Source organism: Trichechus manatus, unplaced genomic scaffold (genome assembly GCF_000243295.1).
Source record: "Trichechus manatus latirostris isolate Lorelei unplaced genomic scaffold, TriManLat1.0 scaffold00030, whole genome shotgun sequence".
NCBI classification, from domain to species: Eukaryota; Metazoa; Chordata; class Mammalia; order Sirenia; family Trichechidae; genus Trichechus; species Trichechus manatus.
Genome location: NW_004443966.1, coordinates 11,415,664 through 11,435,315, shown reverse-complemented (window position 1 = coordinate 11,435,315; position 19,652 = coordinate 11,415,664). Strand labels below are relative to the sequence as shown.

The 19,652-nt window shown below is 54.9% G+C and overlaps 1 protein-coding gene across 1 annotated transcript in view; it reads left to right on the top strand.

Moving 5' to 3' along the window:
- MEGF11 (multiple EGF like domains 11) overlaps positions 1–19,652 on the top strand; it is a 255,173-nt gene that overhangs the window by 223,361 nt on the left and 12,160 nt on the right. Inside the window, exons 13-19 of the mRNA XM_004374678.2 lie at positions 5,445–5,591; positions 5,973–6,107; positions 11,258–11,386; positions 12,437–12,565; positions 13,084–13,212; positions 13,741–13,869; positions 15,260–15,496. Coding sequence (XP_004374735.1) covers positions 5,445–5,591; positions 5,973–6,107; positions 11,258–11,386; positions 12,437–12,565; positions 13,084–13,212; positions 13,741–13,869; positions 15,260–15,496 — 1,035 coding nt within the window. The remainder of the gene's footprint in view (positions 1–5,444; positions 5,592–5,972; positions 6,108–11,257; positions 11,387–12,436; positions 12,566–13,083; positions 13,213–13,740; positions 13,870–15,259; positions 15,497–19,652) is intronic.

Genomic DNA, 19,652 nt, shown 5'->3' with positions numbered 1-19,652 from the left:
TGATTCCAACTAATAGCAACCCTAGAGGACAGAGTAGAATTGCCCCAGAGGGTTTCCGAGGCTGTAAGTCTTTATGGAAGCAGATCGCCACATCTTTCTCCCTCGGAACCACTGGTGGGAGAACCACTAACCTTTTGGTTAGCAGCTGAGAGATTTAACTGCTGTGGCACCAGGGCTCCTATGAGTACCAAAAACCAAACCAAATCCATTGCCGTCAAGTCAATTCTGACTCATAACGACCCTATAGGACAGAGTAGAACTGCTCCATTGGATTTCCAAGGCTGTAACTCCTTATGGAAGCAGACTGTCATATCTTTGTCCTGAGGAGTGTCTGGTGAGTTCAAACCACCAACCTTTTGGTTAGCAGCTGAGCGCTTAATCGCTGCGCCACGAGAGCTCCTTCCTATGAATACAGGAAGTGCTTAATAATTATATGTTGCATGAAGGAACCCGCTAGCCAGTCCCAAAGTGTCAGACAGCGAAGTGGGAGAGGGGAGAAGGGCATACAGCCATTTCTGACAGTGTAGGTTCTCAGATAAAGAATTCACCCAGGTCACTGCAGGCTCTGTTCTCCACAACCAGAACCTTCTGAGCAGCTGAGGGCCCGGAGCACTGCTTCCTCCATAGCATCTCTCACCCGTTTCCCCTGCATGGCTTCTGACCCTTAGGGTGAACGGGGCTCTCCACCCTACACCGGCACCCTGGACTCTTAGCTGGAGCCCAGTGGAAATCCACTTTAATGTTTTCTTGCCTTAATTTTAAGTGAGCAGGTAAGATTTTAATGATATCTGGTGCTTAAAAATTCTGTATTTGTTGGACAACCTTTCAGCAAGGCCTCTGCTGTTCTAAAGCTGATTTCCACAAATGTGGCCCTGATGTCATTTCAGAGAAGTGATTGGTATCCTGGGGTTTGTCATGCAGAAGAGGACTAAGGAGGGGCAGGGAGGGAGACAGGATACAGGACTGAGCCTCCCACCCCGTGACTTCTCCCCACTGGCCGACACCTTGGGCCCTAGCACACTGCTCCTGCCTTAGTTCGGCGTGGGTTTGGCTCTGCCCTAAGTCGTGAGTGTCTTATCCCCGCCCTCCATGGGCCACGGGCTTCATGTCTTACTCATCTTGACCTGCATAAGGCAGGTGCTCATTAAATGCTTATTGAAATAAATTGCAAGAAGTTGGCATATAACCACGTACAGTTTTTCCCCTTGAGGTGGAGGAGATCTTTAAGATTATCTACTCTAACTTCTTCATGCTACGGAGGAGGGAAATATTCCCTTGAGGTCTCAGACATTAATGTCAACAGGGTGGGAGAGACAGGATTGCATTTTAAGGGGGAGCCATTTATTCATCGAACTAGGATTTCCTGACTCAAGCAATCACCAAGTTTTTATTTGGCAGCTACCATGTACTTGCCAAGGAGCCTGAGTGGCACAGTGGTTAAGCCCTCGGCTGCTAATCGAAAGGGCAGTTGTTCAAACCCACTAGCCGCTCCATGGGAGAAAGATGTGGCAGTTTGCTTCCATAAAGATTTACAGCCTTGCAAACCCTACGGGGCAGTTTTACTCTGTCCTATAGGGTCGCTATGAGTCAGAATTGACTCAACGGTGACAGATATACTTGGCTCAGCAGTGAATGGCAAAAATTCAACAGCAACAGTCTGGAGTACCTACTGTGCGCCAAACACTGTGCTGGCCACTGGAGATGGAAAGGTGACCAAGATGGCATCCCTGGCCTCGAGCAACACCTGGAAAAGCAGGGTCAGAAGTGTCAGTGAGCCATGTCCGCATCTTCAAATTGTTGGTGGGGGTGAGGGGACTTGTATGCAGGAGACAGGTAGGGGAAGGGCTGTACGCCACTGACTGTCAAACAGATTCTTGAATCCCTGGGCAGACATCCAGGAAGGCTTCCTGGAGAAGGAGGGCCCTAAAAGAACCTGAAGGAGGTGCTGAGTTCCTGCCGGCCCTGTGCCCAGCAACAGCACAGAAGCCAGGGCCTGGGGATTCTGTTAAGCTTCTTAGAGGGGAGGATTGGGGCTGCCCCAGCTGGAGGGCTTCTGGAGGCTGGGGGCTGGACAGCCCAGCTTTGGGGGCCCCTTGCACCGTACCATGAAGTACCTGGGTCACGCAGACAGTTGAGTGCTTGGCTACTAACCGAAAGGTTGGCAGTTTGAACCCACCCAGAGGCACCTCAGAAGAAAGTCCTGGCGATGTGCTTCTGAAAGTTCACAGCCCTAAAAGCCCCATGCAGTGCAGTTCTGCTCTGCACGCACGGGGTCGCCGTGAGTCACGATCGACGTGACGGCACCTGGTTTTTGCACCATACCAGTCCTTCCTTCTAGACGTTGGCAGCTGTCCAAGCAAGACTGGCCCTTTGTCTTCTCCAAACAGACAGGCCCAGGCTCACCATCATGATCAGAGAGGTATGGGGCTTGGATGCTCTTTGGACAGGAAGGGTGCAGGCTGGCTTCCAGCGCATTCTGACTCTGTAAGTCGTGTGGTTTTGAACAACTTCATTGGCTCCAAAGCACAGGACATACCAGCATCAGTAAATTAATAGATCAAACAGGTAGAAGTACCATGAAATCATACTGTCTAATTAACTTTAAAGTGGCCTTCACAGAAAACCTTCCTGTCAGAGCGCATACATCCCCCGACCCGACCCTGTTTCTTTCTCCCCCGCCACCTCCTCTTGTCTGCTTCCCCTTTTCCTTCCCTCCTTTGCTTTCTTCCTTCGCTCTTCTTTCCCTCTTCACACTCCCGCTTCCAGCTGGAGCTCAGGGCTGGTGCAAAAGGCAAGAACTTGGTCACAGTGTATGGATCCTTAGCTTTATCTGCCAGTATAGACGTGAGGGGGGATTTTTTAGGGGCATGAAGGGGAGGGACCTCAAGGGGGGGTTATTATCCCCATTCAACTATGCCTGGGAAAGGCATCTGATAAAACTATGCCCCCTCTTTAGGAGCTGTAGTTGGGGAGCCTCCCCCCAGGGCCAGGTTGGCCCCTCCAACACCCCAGCCTGTCTGCTTTAAACCTGGGGCACTCCAGTCTAGCACACACCCCACACAGGGGAAACCCTTGACCCCTGTCCCCACTTGGGTCCCAATGTCTTAAGTTCCAGGGAGCAATTAGGGCATGAAAGAGCCTCAGACAGGAGCCCTCTCCCCCACAACCAGGCCAGAGTAGGAAACTGCCAAACCCTGGGGCCCAGCGAAGCCTTGCAGCCACATGTCGTCTGAGCAGAAAGCCTTATACCCACGGTTCTCACTCTCCACGGAGTCCCCCTTTCTGACATGAAAAGATTGTGAGGATCCCATTCATGACAGTTGCTGTACTTATGGACTCAGACATAAGACAGCCTGAATAAGTAGAAGCCCCAGCGCATTTTGGCTCGCCACACCAGGGTCCCTGGGGAGCTGGGGGTCTGGAGAGCACGGGCCCCTCACGGCCATGAAGATGTTGCAGCCAACGGGAGGGAGGTCTGAGCACTGGCAGCTCTCTGTGCCTCTTCAACGTCCATTGACTGGGGAAGACACCGCAGCAACACACAGCCGTGAGTCAGTGATGCTTTTCCGGATGTTTTATTCATCACATCTAGTTGTTAAAGGAGCAGTGTGTTGGTGGGATCCGTGGGACTGGGTCAGCCTACACCCAGTGCCTGATGCACAGGTGGGACTGGAGGCCCCTTCTCAGACAGCGAAGGTCCGCCTTTGATCACCGTACCTCCCTGGGGTTCTCAACAACTACAGGGAAAAGAATTCCTCGGGGCAGGCAGATCAGGAAAACTGGAGCGTGTATCAGAACTGAGAACAGCTGCGTGATCGGCCCTTCCCCAGGGCCCCTTCTAGGCTGCTTGTCCAGGCCTCACTGCTTGTGAGCCTGAAACTCTGCTGGCAGAGATCTCTTTCCGGGGGACAATGTGGCTGCCAGGTTCTCATGGGAAAGGATCCCATGCCCTGGGGGGACGCCCCTTTCCCTCCACGCAGACGCCTCATTTCCCAGAGAATGGCGTCTGAAGCCCCCACCCTGCTGCAAAGTTGAGATGTCACGGGGAAGCGGGCACTTCGGTCCTGTGTGGCGTTGGCAGGCGGGGTTGGCAAGACTGGAGGGGGGAGGGATAAGCCTGCTGCACCCCCTCCCTCTCCGCCTCTCTCCAGCTGCTCCGCCCTCCTTCCTCTTCCCCGCTGGCCCAGGTGGGCTTGTACAGTTCTAGCCTGCCTCTAAATTGGTCCCTCTGCTTCCCTCCCGCGGGTGGGGCTGTTCACTGGTTCTGAGGGTCTTCCCTCCCCTTTCTTTCCCTTTCTCACAATCCCTGTCCTTCTAACAAGGCCGACATGATTTCTAAACTAATGCTGTGCCCCTCTGAGCCTCTGATATTCTCCTTCCAAAGCTAAGCCGGTCTCCTGAGCCCACACATTCCAATTCACCTTATGCATATCAGACCGGAAGCCTTTCTTCCTGGAAGGAAACCCCACCTCAGGCCTCTTTAATCCCTTCTTAGCCTTTGGGTTGTACTCACCCCAATGCACATTTCCTCTACCTCAGCTCTAAAAGACTTGGTTTTTTTTTTTTTGCTCTTCTTTCTTATTGAGAGATTCTACGCATTCCCCCATAGGCTTCTGTTTGTCAAACTGAGGGTCATTAAATCAATTTGTCGGGTCACGACTAGTTTTTTTTTTTTTTTTTTAAATGAAATAGAATACATCACGGTGCATGGGAAACACCAGAGTGCATCACACAGTGATGTAAATGTCATTTTGCAAAGCATTGGTTTCTGTTATACATACGTGTGCGCATGTGATATAAAGTACACATCGCAATGAGGGCCGTGGTAAGACAATCTGAAATGTGCTGAGAGACCCCATCCACTCTCTGGGTCCCGGAAAATTGCCTTCCCTGCCCCCAGACTGATCAGCTGGGACCCAGCGCGGACCTGTGGCTCCTTGGCTAACAAGGGTGGGCCTAGCTCACTCCCGGCCTGCGCAGCCCCCCCCCCCCCGAGGGCACAGACTTGCCCCATAGTTGGCCTCTCCCAGCTCAGATGTCAGACGAAGGAAGCCCTTCATGATTTGGTCCCTTCTTATCCCCACAATCTCGCCTCTTGCCAAACCTACTTGCACTATGGTTCAACCACACTGAACTATTCAAAACTTCTTTAAAGGCATGATTCTCTCTCCTGCCTCCTGCATCCTACCTCCTGCCCTTTGCGCATAGGGTTTCCTTTGCCTGGTCAATTCCTCCTTGTCCCTTGGTACTCAGTTTGGACATCAGCTCTTCCTGGAAGCCCTCCCTGACCTGCCAAGCCATGGCTGGGTTTCTCCTCCACATTCCCAGATGCCCTATGCTTGCCTCCGCCTCGTCATGCTGCATTGCACCTCCCTCCTTCCCATCAGCCTTCCCTCCTCCCTTGCCTCTCTGCCCACTGACCTGAGTCTGCCTCTGGCCCCCAGGCATCCGCTGCGACAGCACATGTCCACCTGGTCGCTGGGGCCCCAACTGCTCTGTCTCCTGCAGCTGCGAGAACGGGGGCTCCTGCTCCCCAGAGAATGGGAGCTGCGAGTGTACCCCTGGCTTCCGGGGACCTTTATGCCAGAGAAGTAAGGCTGCCCCCCCCCACCCAGACCTCTGATGGTTCATGCTCCCCACCCCTTCCCAGCTGGAACTAGTCCTGTTCATGAGCATACCCGAGAGAGGCTGGGCTCTTGGGGTCAGCCCCCCAGTTCTTCCCTCACTCTACTCCCCTCTCTCCCCCTCCCTGGCATCCTGTCCCCAAGTTCAGGCCCATGCCAGCTCCCCAGTGAAAAGAGAACCAGACCATAGCTCCTCTCTGCAGAAAGGATGGCCCTCCAAGGTGTGGGGAGAGTGTGTCTCTCCCACACTTTTGAGGAGCCTCCCTTCATCCCTACGTGGGCCCCGAGGGGTGGCCAGCCTGGCTGGGGCCCCTTGGGCCACTGACCACATCTCCCCTTCACCCCCAGTCTGCCCCCCTGGGTTCTATGGCCACAGCTGTGCCCAGCCCTGCCCCCTCTGCGTGCACAGCAGCGGGCCCTGTCACCACATCAGCGGCGTCTGTGAGTGCCTCCCTGGATTCTCAGGAGCCCTCTGCAACCAAGGTATGGCTCTGGAGAGAGCTCGAGGAGGGAGGCGAGCGCCCCTGGGAAGGAAGGGGGAGGCCTTGGGGTTCCTGTCACACTGTGGAGGGGCTTTTCGGCCCATTAGGTCTTGGGTCTACCCTTCTGAGGAGTGGGCATCACGGGGGGTGGGACAAAGACACAGTCTCAGAGACGTTAAATGACTTGTCTGTGGTCTCACAGCTAGCAAGTGGCAGAGCCGAGAAACAAATTCTGGCTCCGAAGCCCATGCTAAATGGATGAAAAATGAGATGCGCATGGGACAGACCCACACAGGAAGTGGCGCCAAGTGGTTTGGGCCAAGTGGTGAAGACAGAAAACACTGTGGGTGTTTGGAGGAGAAAGTCCTGGTTTGGGGTGGAGGTGGCAGCTTCCCGGTCCCGCTGCCTCAATCTCAGGCAGACGTCACTAATCCCTCCCAGTGCCCTCTCCTGTCCCACCTCAGAGTCTTCTCAGCACCAACTCCAGGCACTGCCACCACTCAATGGAGTGGAAAAGAGACATCAAACTTATTTGCACTGGGTGTGCCGCTACACCAGCGTTTTGTGTGGGGGGTGGGGGGCCCTAATTTGTAGCATTTGCAGATTTCCACGATATGAATATTGCCATCCTGGCTGATTCCAAGTTGCCAGTGGTTTAACCATTGGCAGAATTCCTGAATATGTAACAGTCAGCCAGTCGGTGGGAGCTGGCTGTGGCACGCCCCTGCTTATTTGGCCATCTGTGGCTTGCTTAGGCCAAGGCAATGTGAATTTGGGAGAAAGCTCTATGGACTGTGCAGGACCTCAGCCAGGCTGTCATCTGAAAGGCGGAGAAGGAAGAAAGGCATTTGGGGTAGAGGAAACAGTCTAGGCAAAGCACAGAGGCATGGACATGCTATTGTCCAGCAGTGGGGAATGGCTGAAGGATGTGGTGGCTGGGGCTGGGAAAGGGGCTGAGAAGGTAGGCTGGGGCCTTCAGAACAGCTTCGAACACAAAGTGCAGAATTTGCATTCTATCCTGGAAGTAGCAAAAAGCTCTGGGATCTTAGAATAAGGTAAATTAAGAGCTCAGAGCAGAGTCCCTGGGTGGTACAAATGGTTAACAGGCTCGGCTGCTAACCTAAAGTTGGGCGGTTTAAGTCCATCCAGAGGCACCTCAGAAGAAAAGCCTGGCAATCTGTTTCCAAAAATCAGCCCTTAAAAACCCTATGGAGCACATTCTACTCTGACACGCACGGGGTTGCCATGAGTCAGAGTCCACTCTACGGCAACTGGTAGATATAAACCAAACCTGTTGCTGTCAAGTTGATTCCGACTCATAGCAACCCTGCGGGACCGAGTAGAACCGCCCCACAGGCTTTCCAAGGAGTGGATGGTGGATTCGAACTGCTGACCTTTGGAATAGCAGCCGAGCTCTTAACCACTACGCCACCAGGGCTCCACTGGTATATACAGACGAAGCTAAAATCAACTTCAGGGTCATCTATACAAGAATCTCATCTGGCCTCTGCTTAAATACTTCCACTGACTGAGAGCTCACTACCTCCCAAGGGAACCCATTCTTTTGATGAGTAATCACCCCTGGGCGGGGCTATTCCTCTCCGCGTGTGGGCTGTTAATATGTATGAGCAGAAAGTTCCCTCCATGATGCTTTGAGGTCATGAGAAGTTTGGGCCCCAGGGAGATGTATGTGACAGTTTCATTTGCTTGCAGTCCTCCTAGGACAGTTGAATCATAAGCTGACACGTTGAGGTTTACTTATGAAACATCGGAGACCCAGCCGTCAATACAGATAGGCCGGCTCTAAATTAGGGCCTCAGCAGCCCGAGGAGTAACTCTCGGATCGGGTGGTGTCTGATTTATCGCCCGCTGGCCTAATGAGTGTTTTGCACATATAGATCTAATAGAGTTTGCTATTAATGGCAACTGCCCTGGTTAAGTCTCAAACCTTGTAAAAAATTGAACTGACACTTTCTAATGACTGGCTTTGCAGCGAGTTACAAATTACAGACACTGCTTATGCAGAATCATTAAACATGGATTAAATATAACCAGATGTTTTCTTTTCACCAACCCCCCCGCTTCTCTCCACCGCCCCTTTTTGCCACACTCCCGATGCAGCTAAGAAGTCGACCAGTTACTGTGTTAGAGTGATGGCGTTAGCAGCTCTGTGGGTGAATGTGCTGGCCTCCTGTGGGGGAGGAAGACTTCAAAGATGAGACTGTCTTGTTCGAGAAGCTCAGAGTTGGCTTTGGGATTGGGGGGTGGGGGTAAGTAGAGCAGACCTGGCTCCCCACAGAGGGCCAGGACAGGGGGATGGGTCCCTGAACCAAGCACCCAGAGGCAGGGGAGGGGAGGCCAGGCCACCTGCTTTTCAGGGCTGACGCAGTTGGAGCCCAGGCTTGAAGCAGGTGAGGCCTGTGTCATCCTCCTGGCGGTGGACCTGCCTGAGGAGGAGCTAGAAGTGTTTGCCAGGGGGAGCTCAGGGCCTCTAATCAGCCAGCCTGCCCATAGCTATTACCTGTGCTCCCAGGCCAGTGGGTGGGGTTATCATTCCATTTCAAAGTTGAGGAAACAGAGACTGACAGGGGTGGTGTGGTTTGCTCAAAGGCACTCAGCCAGTAAGTGGCAGTAAGTGGCAGAACTTCCTAGCTACGTGACCTTGGGCAAATTACATAACCTCTCAGTGCCTCAGTTTCTCATCTGTAGAGTCAATAAAACCAAAAGACCAAACCAAACTCGTTGCTGTCAAGTTGATTCCAACTCATAGCAACCCTATAGAAGAGAGTAGAACTGCCCCATAGGTTTCCAAGGAGCAGCTGGTGGATCTGAACTGCCAACCTTTTAGTTAGCAGCCAAGCTCTTAAGCACTACGCCACCAGGGCTCCATAAAGTTAATAACAGGGAGTAATAATGAGTTAACAACAGGGAGTAATCACGAGAGTATATAGTAATGAGAGGATTACAAGGTTAAGTGAACTAATATTTGTGAAGCATTTTGAACAGTGCTTGGTGCATATAAGTATCATGCAAGTGTTCGTTGAATACAGAAATAAAACTAGGACCCAGACCGAAGGCTTCGGAGTGCAGAGCCTGGTACACCACGCTCTTTCTTATTTGGCCCAACCACTAACCACGTGCAGGAGTCTAAGAGCGCCCACACTCTGCTTGGAGGGGGTTGAAGACGTGAGGCAGTGTGGAGTAAAGGGCAGGGCACCAGCCCAAGGCTTGAGAGACCTGGGCAATGCAATTCTTTTCAGGAATCAACACCTTCCCATGATCCTCCACATGGTTCTGCCACCTGAGGGCCTCAGAGATTCAAGGTCTCCTCGATAACAGGGATGCAAGGAGGCCTCTCTCGGACATGCAGGGCCGGCTAGAACCGGGCTTTGAGGGGAGTATGTTGTACTAAGAGAAGCTTGAAGGGATGGGGGTCATTTTGGAAGGTCACTGCTCCCAGGGCCTATTTTGGCCACTTTGGAACATTTCCTGAGTGTGTGCTGTATGTCAGGCACTGTGCTGGGCACTCAGACACATGGCTTTGACCTCTGATGAAAGATGGCTGCTTGAGCTCCAGCCATCTTATCCACATGTCAGCCAACAACAAAGATAAAAGGGCAAACAAGGACACACATTTCCACTTACCATTGACCAGAATGTAGACATGGCCATACCTAGCTGCGCAGGACCCCAGGACATGAAGTCTTTATCCCAGGTGGCCATAAGTCCAGCTAAAACTCGAGATTCTATGTCTAAGGAACAGGAGGATTAACACTGAGGGACAGCTAGGAGTCTACTACAGAAGGATCTTGGGGGAGGTGGCTTTTAAGAAGAGTCTTGTAGGCTGGGTAGGATTTCCACAGCTGCATGAGGGTGAGCGTGAGGGGAATTCTGGAAGGGACCAGCTGGAGCAGTGCCAGAGCGGAGGAAAGCCCAGGGTGCATCTGGAAAGTGGTGAGTGGTCCGGTGCTCGTGGGTCTGGGAGAGAGGGGTAGCGGAGGATGACCCAGGCCAGGAAGGTTAAGCGCTGCCCTCTAGGATGCAGACTTTATTCTGGGACTGTGGGGAGCCCCAAGGTGGTTTGAGCAGGGCATGGGAGTGCCAGGAGGAGAGCTGTGCTTTAGAAGCTCAAACTGTAGGAAGCAGGTGGAGGATGAATTGCAGGGCGAAGTGAGAGGTAGGTGCTCTGTTAACACTCACACCTAGTCCTAAAGGAAGGCCTCTGGTGGTGCAATGGTCAAGCACTTGGCTGCTAACCAAAAGGTTGGTGGTTCGAACCCACTAGCCGCTGTGAGGGAGAAAAGACCTGGTGATCTGCTCCAGCAAAGATTATAGCCTAGGAAGCCCTATGGGGGCAGTTCTACTCTGTCCTGTAAGGTCACCATGAGTCAGAATCAACTCGACGGCACCCAACAACAACAATCGTAAAGGAGCTAAGTACTTGGTGAAAACTCAAACCTAGTCCTAAGGAGCTCAAAGCTTGGTTGAGAAAACCAGTCCTTCCTTCAGGGACCTCCAGGAGGGGCTGTGACCAGAATCCTACAAGTGACCCAGGGAGCCCAGTGGAGGAGAGGACCTTGTGACCCAGGAGACCCTTCCTGAGGAGCAGGCTGAGCTGAGGAACAGGGAGGATTTGGAGACACAGAGGAAAGAGCTGGACAGGGGCAGACTTGGGTGCTGGTCCTCCAGCAGCCTAACTGCAGACGCGCCAGGCTGCATTCGGCCCTCTCCTTCCAGCTGTCAACTCTCCACCCTGTGGCTGTGGAGTCAGTGATGCTAGCAAAGGTGTGGGGACAGAAAACAGAGAGCCTGCAGGGCAGTGCAGGAGGCACTGGACTGAGAATCCAGACATGCGATTCCCAGCCTCACCATTTCCTGTCTGTCAGACCTAAGTCAAGTGATCCCGCCTCTCTGGGCCTCGGTTTGTTCCTCTGTCAAAGGGGATCATAATAGAGCCTCCTGCAAAGTGTGGGCACGAGAGGAACAATTGATAAGGGTGATGGGGGTGCTGAGGTGGGCAGTCCCCACCAAGATCCATGGCTCCCAGGGTGGTCATGGCTGTGGCCTTGGCACTTCTGGGGGTGCAGCAGTGGGTGGGGGCTGGGGGAGCACAGGTGGGAGGGCAGGTGCCAGGCTGCCCTATGCCCACAGTGTGTGCTGGAGGGCACTTTGGGCAAGACTGTGCCCAGCTCTGCTCCTGTGCCAACAACGGGACCTGCAGCCCCATTGACGGCTCCTGCCAGTGCTTCCCTGGATGGATTGGGAAGGACTGCTCACAGGGTAAGCTGCTGCCCACTGGAAATGCCCCCTTCCTTGCCCAGAACCTTTGCCCCTGGCGCCTCCAATTCCCAGGACGAAATCCTTGGCAGAGTGGAATGTCTACCTGAGTCCCATTTAGCTCTTTGGCTAATATTATTAGTTGTTAGGATTGATCATGAGCATATTAACTGCTGGTATTAAAGGTAGTGACATTGTTGATTGTATCATTAATGTTATTAATACTGAGAATTAATACTGCAGTAGCACTGAGCAAGGAGCAATCCCTGAGTATGGATGGGGAGGGGCAAGGGACTGGCATGCGGGAGTTTGGAGTAGGGAGTGAGTGAGGTCAGGTCAGTCACCTGAGGAGGAGGAAGGGTGCCCTCTGGATGGCCCATGTGAATGATGTCCTGGGCATCATAAGCCTGGATGGGACGTTGTAGGGGATGTTCCGGTAATGTGCCCCCAATCTGATGGGGGAGGTAACAGCCCCTTCCAGAGGGTCCCCAATCTGAGGAGGGAGACAGTCTCTGCCCTGTGTGGAGCTCCTGTCTGATGGGTGAGACCCAGCAGTACCCCTAGGGAGGTCCCAGTCAGATGGCCTGGCCTGAGGAATCTCCATTCTGATGGGTGGACACAGGATCCTCCTCGGTCTGATGGGGAGACGCGAGCGCCATCCTCAGGGAGCTCACGAAAGTCCCCGCCCTCACGGGAAGTCAGCACGCACAGTATACATACCATCGACCACAGTGTTCACACGGTTTACCACACACACCCACACATTCCAAGTCCCAGAGTCAGTCACCCAGGAAGTGAAGCTCCAGAGTCCTCAGAGCAGTGCAGCTGGTCACCAGAGACGTGGGGGGCAGGCAGAGTCTCGGCGCAGTTTGAATCCTGGGTGGCCTGGGAAAGAGGTGACTGGAGAAATTCTGGGAACAATGTGCCAAGCCCCTGAAAGTCAGGAAATGCCAGCCGGCTGCGTCCTGACATCCTGGGTCTGACACGCACTCCCCCTCCTTCCCCCTTGCCGTCTGCCCCCTCTGCCCTCACCCTCGGTCTCCCCACTTCTAGCCTGCCCACCCGGATTCTGGGGCCCCGCCTGCTTCCACACATGCAGCTGCCACAACGGGGCGAGCTGCGGCGCCGAGGACGGGGCCTGCCACTGCACCCCGGGCTGGACTGGACTCTTCTGCACCCAGCGTAAGCCCCGCCTCCCGGCCGCCCCGCCGCTCGGAATCCCGTGCTGCCGCCTGCTGGCCGCTGTGGGCATCGCCCCGCCTGCAGCCGAGGGAGGGAAGGGGAGCCCCCCACGCCCCGGACTGGGAGCTCTGCAGGGCAGCCCCAGGGCCTGGCTGGGTTCAGGGAGCCGACGGACTCTAAGCCCTGGAAGGTCAGGGCCTTAGGGTACCCCACCATCACCGAGTGCGCACCCCCCTTGGACAGTGGGGCCGAGTGGGGAGGAGCAGCCTGTGGACGCACAGCGAGAGGACCTCAGCCTGGCCTCTGCTCTAAGGCCCTTTGCCTGAAGGATCTCCCCCGCCCCCGACTCCTTCAGCACGAGGAGGGTCGGATCGAGGAGACGGCTCCAGTGCCGGGTCTCACTAGTCCTCTTCATCCAGCGCTGAGGAGGGACGACAAAGACAGTTCTAGTCCCAGCTGCCCCTCCGCGGTTGCCCCCACCATGCAGCCACCCGTGACCGGGGGTCCTGTTTTCCCAGGCTGCCCAGCGGCGTTTTACGGGAAGGACTGTGGGCGCGTGTGCCAGTGTCAGAATGGCGCCAGCTGTGACCACATCAGCGGCAAGTGTACCTGCCGCACGGGCTTCACCGGCCGCCATTGCGAGCAGAGTAAGCGGCCCCGCCCCCTGCCCTTGGGTGTGGAGCTGGGCCTCAGCCCCCTGCAGGGGAAAGAGGCTGAAGAATGCCTACGTTGGTGTTTGAAAAGGGCTTCTTTCTTCCTCCAGTTGGGGTGGGGGTGGGGAGTGTGGATCCAGGGCAGAGCAGAGACCTGGGGGCCAGTAGGGAATGGGGGGAGACAGGACCTTATTTGAAGCTTCTATGAAGTTCCTATGGCACCCAGCTCGGGAACTGGCATGTGGATGCCGTCTACAGGATGTGTGGAGTGAGGAGGAAGCAGTAGGGGGTGGACCCTGGCCCTTCCCCTCTGCAGGCGCTGGGGGCTGCAGGCGCTCTGTCCACCCATTCGCTGAACCACAGCACAGCAGGGGCTACAGGACGATAGGCTTCCCTGGGAAGAGCTAGCTAATCATTCTGGTTCTTCACATGTGGAACAGGACAGGGGGTGAGCTCCCGTCACTGTGCATGGTAGACAGTGAGGGTGGCCCACTGTCCACCTTAACTCTTGATGCTACACAGGGTGTGCGCCAGGAACCTTTGGCTACGGGTGTCAGCAACTATGTGAGTGCATGAACAATGCCACCTGTGACCACGTCACTGGCACCTGTTACTGCAGCCCTGGATTCAAAGGCATCAGATGTGACCAAGGTAATGCACAGGTGGCAGAGTCCCCAGGCAAGGGGCTAGGGAGAGGCTGGCTTTAGGAAGGAAGGGACCCCATGAAAGCTCTCGAGAGGATTCCAATTTGGAACAACTGGATTGCATAAGGACACCGTGATTCCCCTTTATTCACATTTGGGAGGAGAGGGGAGTTGAGTGGGCTGCAGAGGGGCAGGCAGAGGCTCCAAACCTGGAGGGGAAAACAGAGCAGGCAGCCGTTTAGGTAATGGCTTCCCCACGCTCATCACTGGCAAGTATCCTGTGAGCCAAGCAAGGGTATCCGCCAGACCAAGTGGGAATATCTGCCAGGTTCTGGTTCTGCTACTACCTGCTAGGTGTCCTTGGGCAGGTCATTTCCCTTTGCTGGGCCTGTCACTCCACATGCAAAATGGGAAAAGTAGATTCATCCTTGTCTTTCACAAGTGACAAGGGTCCTCTGAGGGCCAGCCGTAGCTGCTGCTCTCTGGTCAGACACTTCGTCGTGCAGTGCGAGGATGGTATGAGTGAAGGATGCAGCACAGCGCCTCGCACTCGTGGACATTAAGAGCCCTCTGAAGGTGCTGCAAACATGTACGGGATTGTATTGTTGTTGGTCCTGAAGAGCTGAGGATGAGAGTGGGCTCTCAACTGTCCTCATTACAGAAAAGGAGCCAAAGGACATTTCCATTGCGCTCTGAGGACGTGTCAGTGACGCTGGAGGCTCTCTTCACCCTGAGCAGCAAAGCTGACAGCCACGCAGAGGCCTAGCTGATGGGCTGCTGCACCTGCGCGGGGGGATTCGCTCACACGCACAGAGCCAAGAGGGGTCTGGTGGCATCATCTGGCTACCCAGGCACGGCACTCACGCTTTCAGTGTCTTTCCTGCTAGTCTGTCGTTGGGCCCATGGGATTATCGTCCCTGTGTTCCAGAGTCACACAGCTGGTAAACAGGAAGAGGGGCTGAGCCCAAGTCTTCCTAACGGCTGAGAAACGTGACCCTGCCAATGACTGGGTGTGTGATCTTGGGCAAATCACCTAACCTTTCAGTGACTCTGTTTCCTCATCTGTGACAGGGAAGCAATGAAGCAGTCCCTGTTTCATAGGGTGCTGGGAAGATTAAATGAGACAGTACCTGTACCTTATTTTTAGAATAGAGCAAAACACTCAGTAAACATTATTTTGTTTCACATTTGTGCCTTGCTGCAACCCTGGGACTCCCTCCCCCTAGGCAGTTGAGGACTCCCAGGCACAGTAAGGATCAGGGTCACACAGGGACTGAAAAATAGGGCCAAGGCCAGAACCCAGGTCTCCTAAAGCTAGAGAAGTCTGGGCTCCGGGCTGAGGGGGTCTGAAGAGCAAGCGAGCCCGGCCCAGGCTCAGGCCCTCCCTCCGCCCGCAGCTGCCCTCATGATGGAGGAGCTGAATCCCTACACCAAGATCAGCCCAGCGCTGGGTGCAGAGCGGCACTCAGTGGGTGCTGTCACGGGCATCGTCCTCCTGTTGTTCCTCCTTGTGGTGCTGCTGGGCCTGTTCGCCTGGCGCCGGCGGCGGCAGAAAGAGAAGGGCCGTGAGCTGGCTCCCCGTGTGTCTTACACACCCGCCATGAGGATGACCAGCACTGACTACTCCCTCTCAGGTAAGGGATCTTCACCCAGCACCCTCTCCCCACCCCTCAGCCCAGGAGGGGCCACACAGTATCCTTGGGCACACCTTGGTTTACTGATGACAGTAGGTGGTAGCACCTGCAGGGTGGGCTGCTGGGGCTAGGTGCTCAACTCCCCCAGAGAGACAATGGGGGTGGCCAGCAGAGGCCTGCTTGGGAGAGATAGACAGGATCCATGACAGTGTGATTTCCTGGGCCCCAGCTCTGAGCCACTGTGGTTGGGAGCCTCCTTCCATTTGCCCAGAGCTTCCGCATCCTGCCCACCAGGCTTGGGCCACAGGGGCACCTTCATTAAGCAGTCACTTTCCTAAACTGCTCCAGGGAACCCCTTCCCAGCCTGATGCCTGTGCCACCTCAGGAAGCAAGGCCTTAGGACCCTATGTCCAGGCCCTGTTCCATTTTTGTTTTCCTGCTGAAGGCCTCAGGGCAACCCTCCCCTCCCCAATCCCAGACACAAACCATTCTCTGAGTTAGAAGGGGGTGGTACTGACTTGGGGGGAGGCTTGAAAGTTTGGGCAGTGTCCCTCTGGCCAGGCCCATCAGCACCCCATCTGTCCATAAATGTGGTCACAACTCCAACGGGCATTCTATCTGGTGGTCTGAGCGGAGTCAGGGTGGCGCTACCAGGCTGGACACTTTCTCTCCCCTGAAACTGTACTGCCGCCTCGGAGACAAGAAAAGCTTTTTGCTTCCTATTTAGCTTAACAAATGCTCTGAAACCACCCCGCAGCGCTGCTCCCTTTCAGGCCACTGCCAGCAGAGACACATCACAGAAGGCTGGGCCTGGCTGGGCCTGGCTGGGCCTGGCTGGGCGAGCACAAGGATGACAGTCTCTCCAGCTGGCTCATGGCTGACTTGCAGCCAGCTCATGGCTGACTTGCAGCCTCCTGCACCTTGTGCTCAGAAAGCCCAGATCAGCTTGACCCATTCCTCCTAAGTGTCGCCTGTCATGTGCCCAGTTCTATGAGAGGCACTGCAGGATCCTCAGCAGCGGTCCAGGTGCAGACCCCGCCTTCAAAGAGCTCCTGGCCTACATGCCCCCTGGGGTTTCAGCCAAAGCAGACATCCTCTGATGAAATCCTAAACCTACAGAAATTTGGGGATTTTCTTCTATGACTGTGCAATGAGCAAGGTCAAGGCAGCTGGGTTTTCCCGTGCCATTCCTCTGGAATTTCCTGGCCTTTTGGAGAGATCCTGGAATCCTTGGGAGGGCTGGAGGGAAGGGCTGGGGTCTGTGTCCCAGGGCTAAGCGGACTGGGGGTTCTCTTTACGGACTCACTGCTGGGATCTGACCCTGGGGCGGTAGGCAGGGAAGCAGGGGAGGGTCAGTCTAGCCCTAAGGAGAGACTAGGACATCTGAGGTTATCGAAGCCAGCACTCCTTGTCCACACTCCAGCTGCAGGTACCACCCTCCACACTGGCAGACCTACCCTGAATTCTGCATGCTGCAAGAGGACGGCATGAAGGAAGGAACCAATTAGATTTCTGTGGGGTAGTGGGTACCAGGGGGTTGGGCTTGGGGGAGGGCTAGCTGTCTCCCTTTGCAGGGCACTCTCAAGGCTGCCCAGCCCAAGCGCTAGCACTGGGGGTATCTCATGCCAGGGGCAGGGGTATGATGGTATGTGGCACCTTGTTCTCTTCCCAGATTTGTCTCAAAGTAGCAGCCATGCTCAGTGCTTTCCCAATTCCAGCTACCATGCACTGGCGTGCGGGGGGCCTGCCACCAGCCAGGCCAGCACTCTGGACAGGAACAGCCCCACCAAGGTACCGGCCCCCTTACTCCTGAGCCCTCATCACTGTACCCCCATTCAGCCCCTTCCCTCCCCACCCAGGAAGGAACTGCACCTCCAACATGGAGGGTCCCCATGGAACCAACTGCCAACACATTAAACACAGCCCTGAGATCCATAGTACATGGAAACATTCTGTGAGGCATGTAACAGGAAGCGAGTGTATGACATGGAGCCAGCATGCGCCATGTAACTGGTGGGCATCACATGTTATCAACCTAGAGCACCACTCAATATAACATACACCCCCCCATACCCCGTGCATAACCACCTGGTGACCAAGTCATGTAATCATCATGTCACTTTCTTGTCACACATAACTGTGTACACCATATAGCCATTTTCGCCACGTATTGCTAACACATCACGTGATCAAAGTACAACGCCACCTCTCACCAATCACTGCAGTACATTACCAACGTAATGTGTGCAACAGCCACGTTAGAAGAGTAACCACTGTTACTCAGATAACTAACCAATGTCCCCTGTCTCTGAACATAGCACATGTCATTAATACATCACCCATAACCATTTGTTGTGATCTGAACCAACACCAGGGGCACGGAACCCATATATCAGCTGTAGCAGTATCCTCATTGACAGGGAGTCCTGCAGGTCCCCAGGCAGGTGGGTGCCACCCTGGATAGGATCTTCCCTGACAGCTCCCAGCACAATCCTGGCTGATGACAAGACATGCTCTTAGTCACAGGCCTTGGGCAAGGCTGTCTCAGCAACATGCAGATAATGTGTAGGGAGCCCCTATGATGTGCCAGGACCCATGCTGGGCACAGTGGGAGATTCAGAAAGGAGTAAGAACAGCCTCAAGCACCACAGGTTCCCACAGGCTTGTACTGCACACCCATCTGTGCACATGTAAACACACAAACATACATACACACCTGAAGGACAATTCCAGGGTCTCCAGCTTCCTGTAACACGGGCCAAGAGCACAGCCTTCATATTCCAGGCCTCTGCTCTAGCACTCTGGGGATCCTCTCCTCCCTGTCTGTCATCCCACTGAGAATGGCCACCAGCCCACAGACCATGCCTTCTGCCACACGCATGGTGGCACTGCAGCACGAACCCCACTGCAACAGCGTAGACTCTGCACAGCCCCAAGGGCAACCCCTGTCAGGGTGATTCCTTCAGGGCTGTCAGCCTCCCTATCAAGCAGGGAGTGTTTCGTGCCAGGGGCCATGAGACCCATCTGCCATCTCCGGCCATCAGCCCCATCCTCAGCCCCATAGCTCTGGCCACTCTTCCCGTGTAGCTCCTCGTTCCCAGCTTCAACTTCAGGCTTGTCTGAGGAGCTGGAAGCAGAGGGAGGGGGTCTGCAGTTCCCCAGTAGGGGGCCCTTGATGAACTAGAGTCACATTATCAGAACTGCAGCAGGAAGAGGCGACAGTGCCAGACACGACAGGCAAAGGCCCCTTGTGGTCACGTCGCTCTCAGTCTCATCCTAACAGGGAAGCACCCGCCACCTCTTTCAGTCGGGGCCTGAGTGACTGCAGTGTAGCACCACTGGGGACCTCTGACTCACCTCACCTCACAGGCCCAGGCTGCTGTGCCCAAGGACCCCTCCGTCTGGCACATAGGGCATTTGTAGCAAAGGTAGCAGCTATGATGACACAAAGGACACAGGTCTGGGAGTTGAGGTCTGAGTTCTAGGCCCAGCTCTGCCACTGACTCCTTGTGTGACCGTGAGCAAGGCCCAGAAGCCAGGACTCAGTCCCCACTGTGAAGTGAGGATGACCACCCTTGCCTCAGATGAAGGGCAGCTGTGAGGATCCAGGGAGAGGAGGGATGGCACCATCAGCCTCAAGACACCCTGCCCTGAAGATTCTCCTGGGTCACACGAAAAGCAGACTTTCACACTCTGCACAGGTCGCGTGGCGGAGGTGACCGCGGCGCTGCAGGCAGCCTCAGCGTCTGTGCTGGAGATGCACCATGCTGCAGCTGAGGCACTGCCAGAGTCCCCACTCCTGCAGCTCAGCCCCGCCCAGCTCACACTTCCCATAAGGGCCAGCTTGGTTTAGGGCCGTTATTGGTCTTGGGAGGCCCTTCCCCTCTTTACCCCAAGAGGTCTTCCAGACAGCTTGGATTGGGGTAATCTGTTCCCACTGGCCTCAGACACTCCATGGTGGCCTGTCATGAAACACCTGGCTTTCTCTTTCCCTCAATGGTCTAGGACCTAGGTGAGTCAGGATCATCACAGGGGAGGGGGATCTAGGACCTAGGTGGGTCAGGATCATCACAGGGGAGGGGGCTCTAGGACCTAGGTGGGTCAGGATCATCACAGGGGAGGGGGGTCTAGGACCTAGGTGGGTCAGGATCATCAC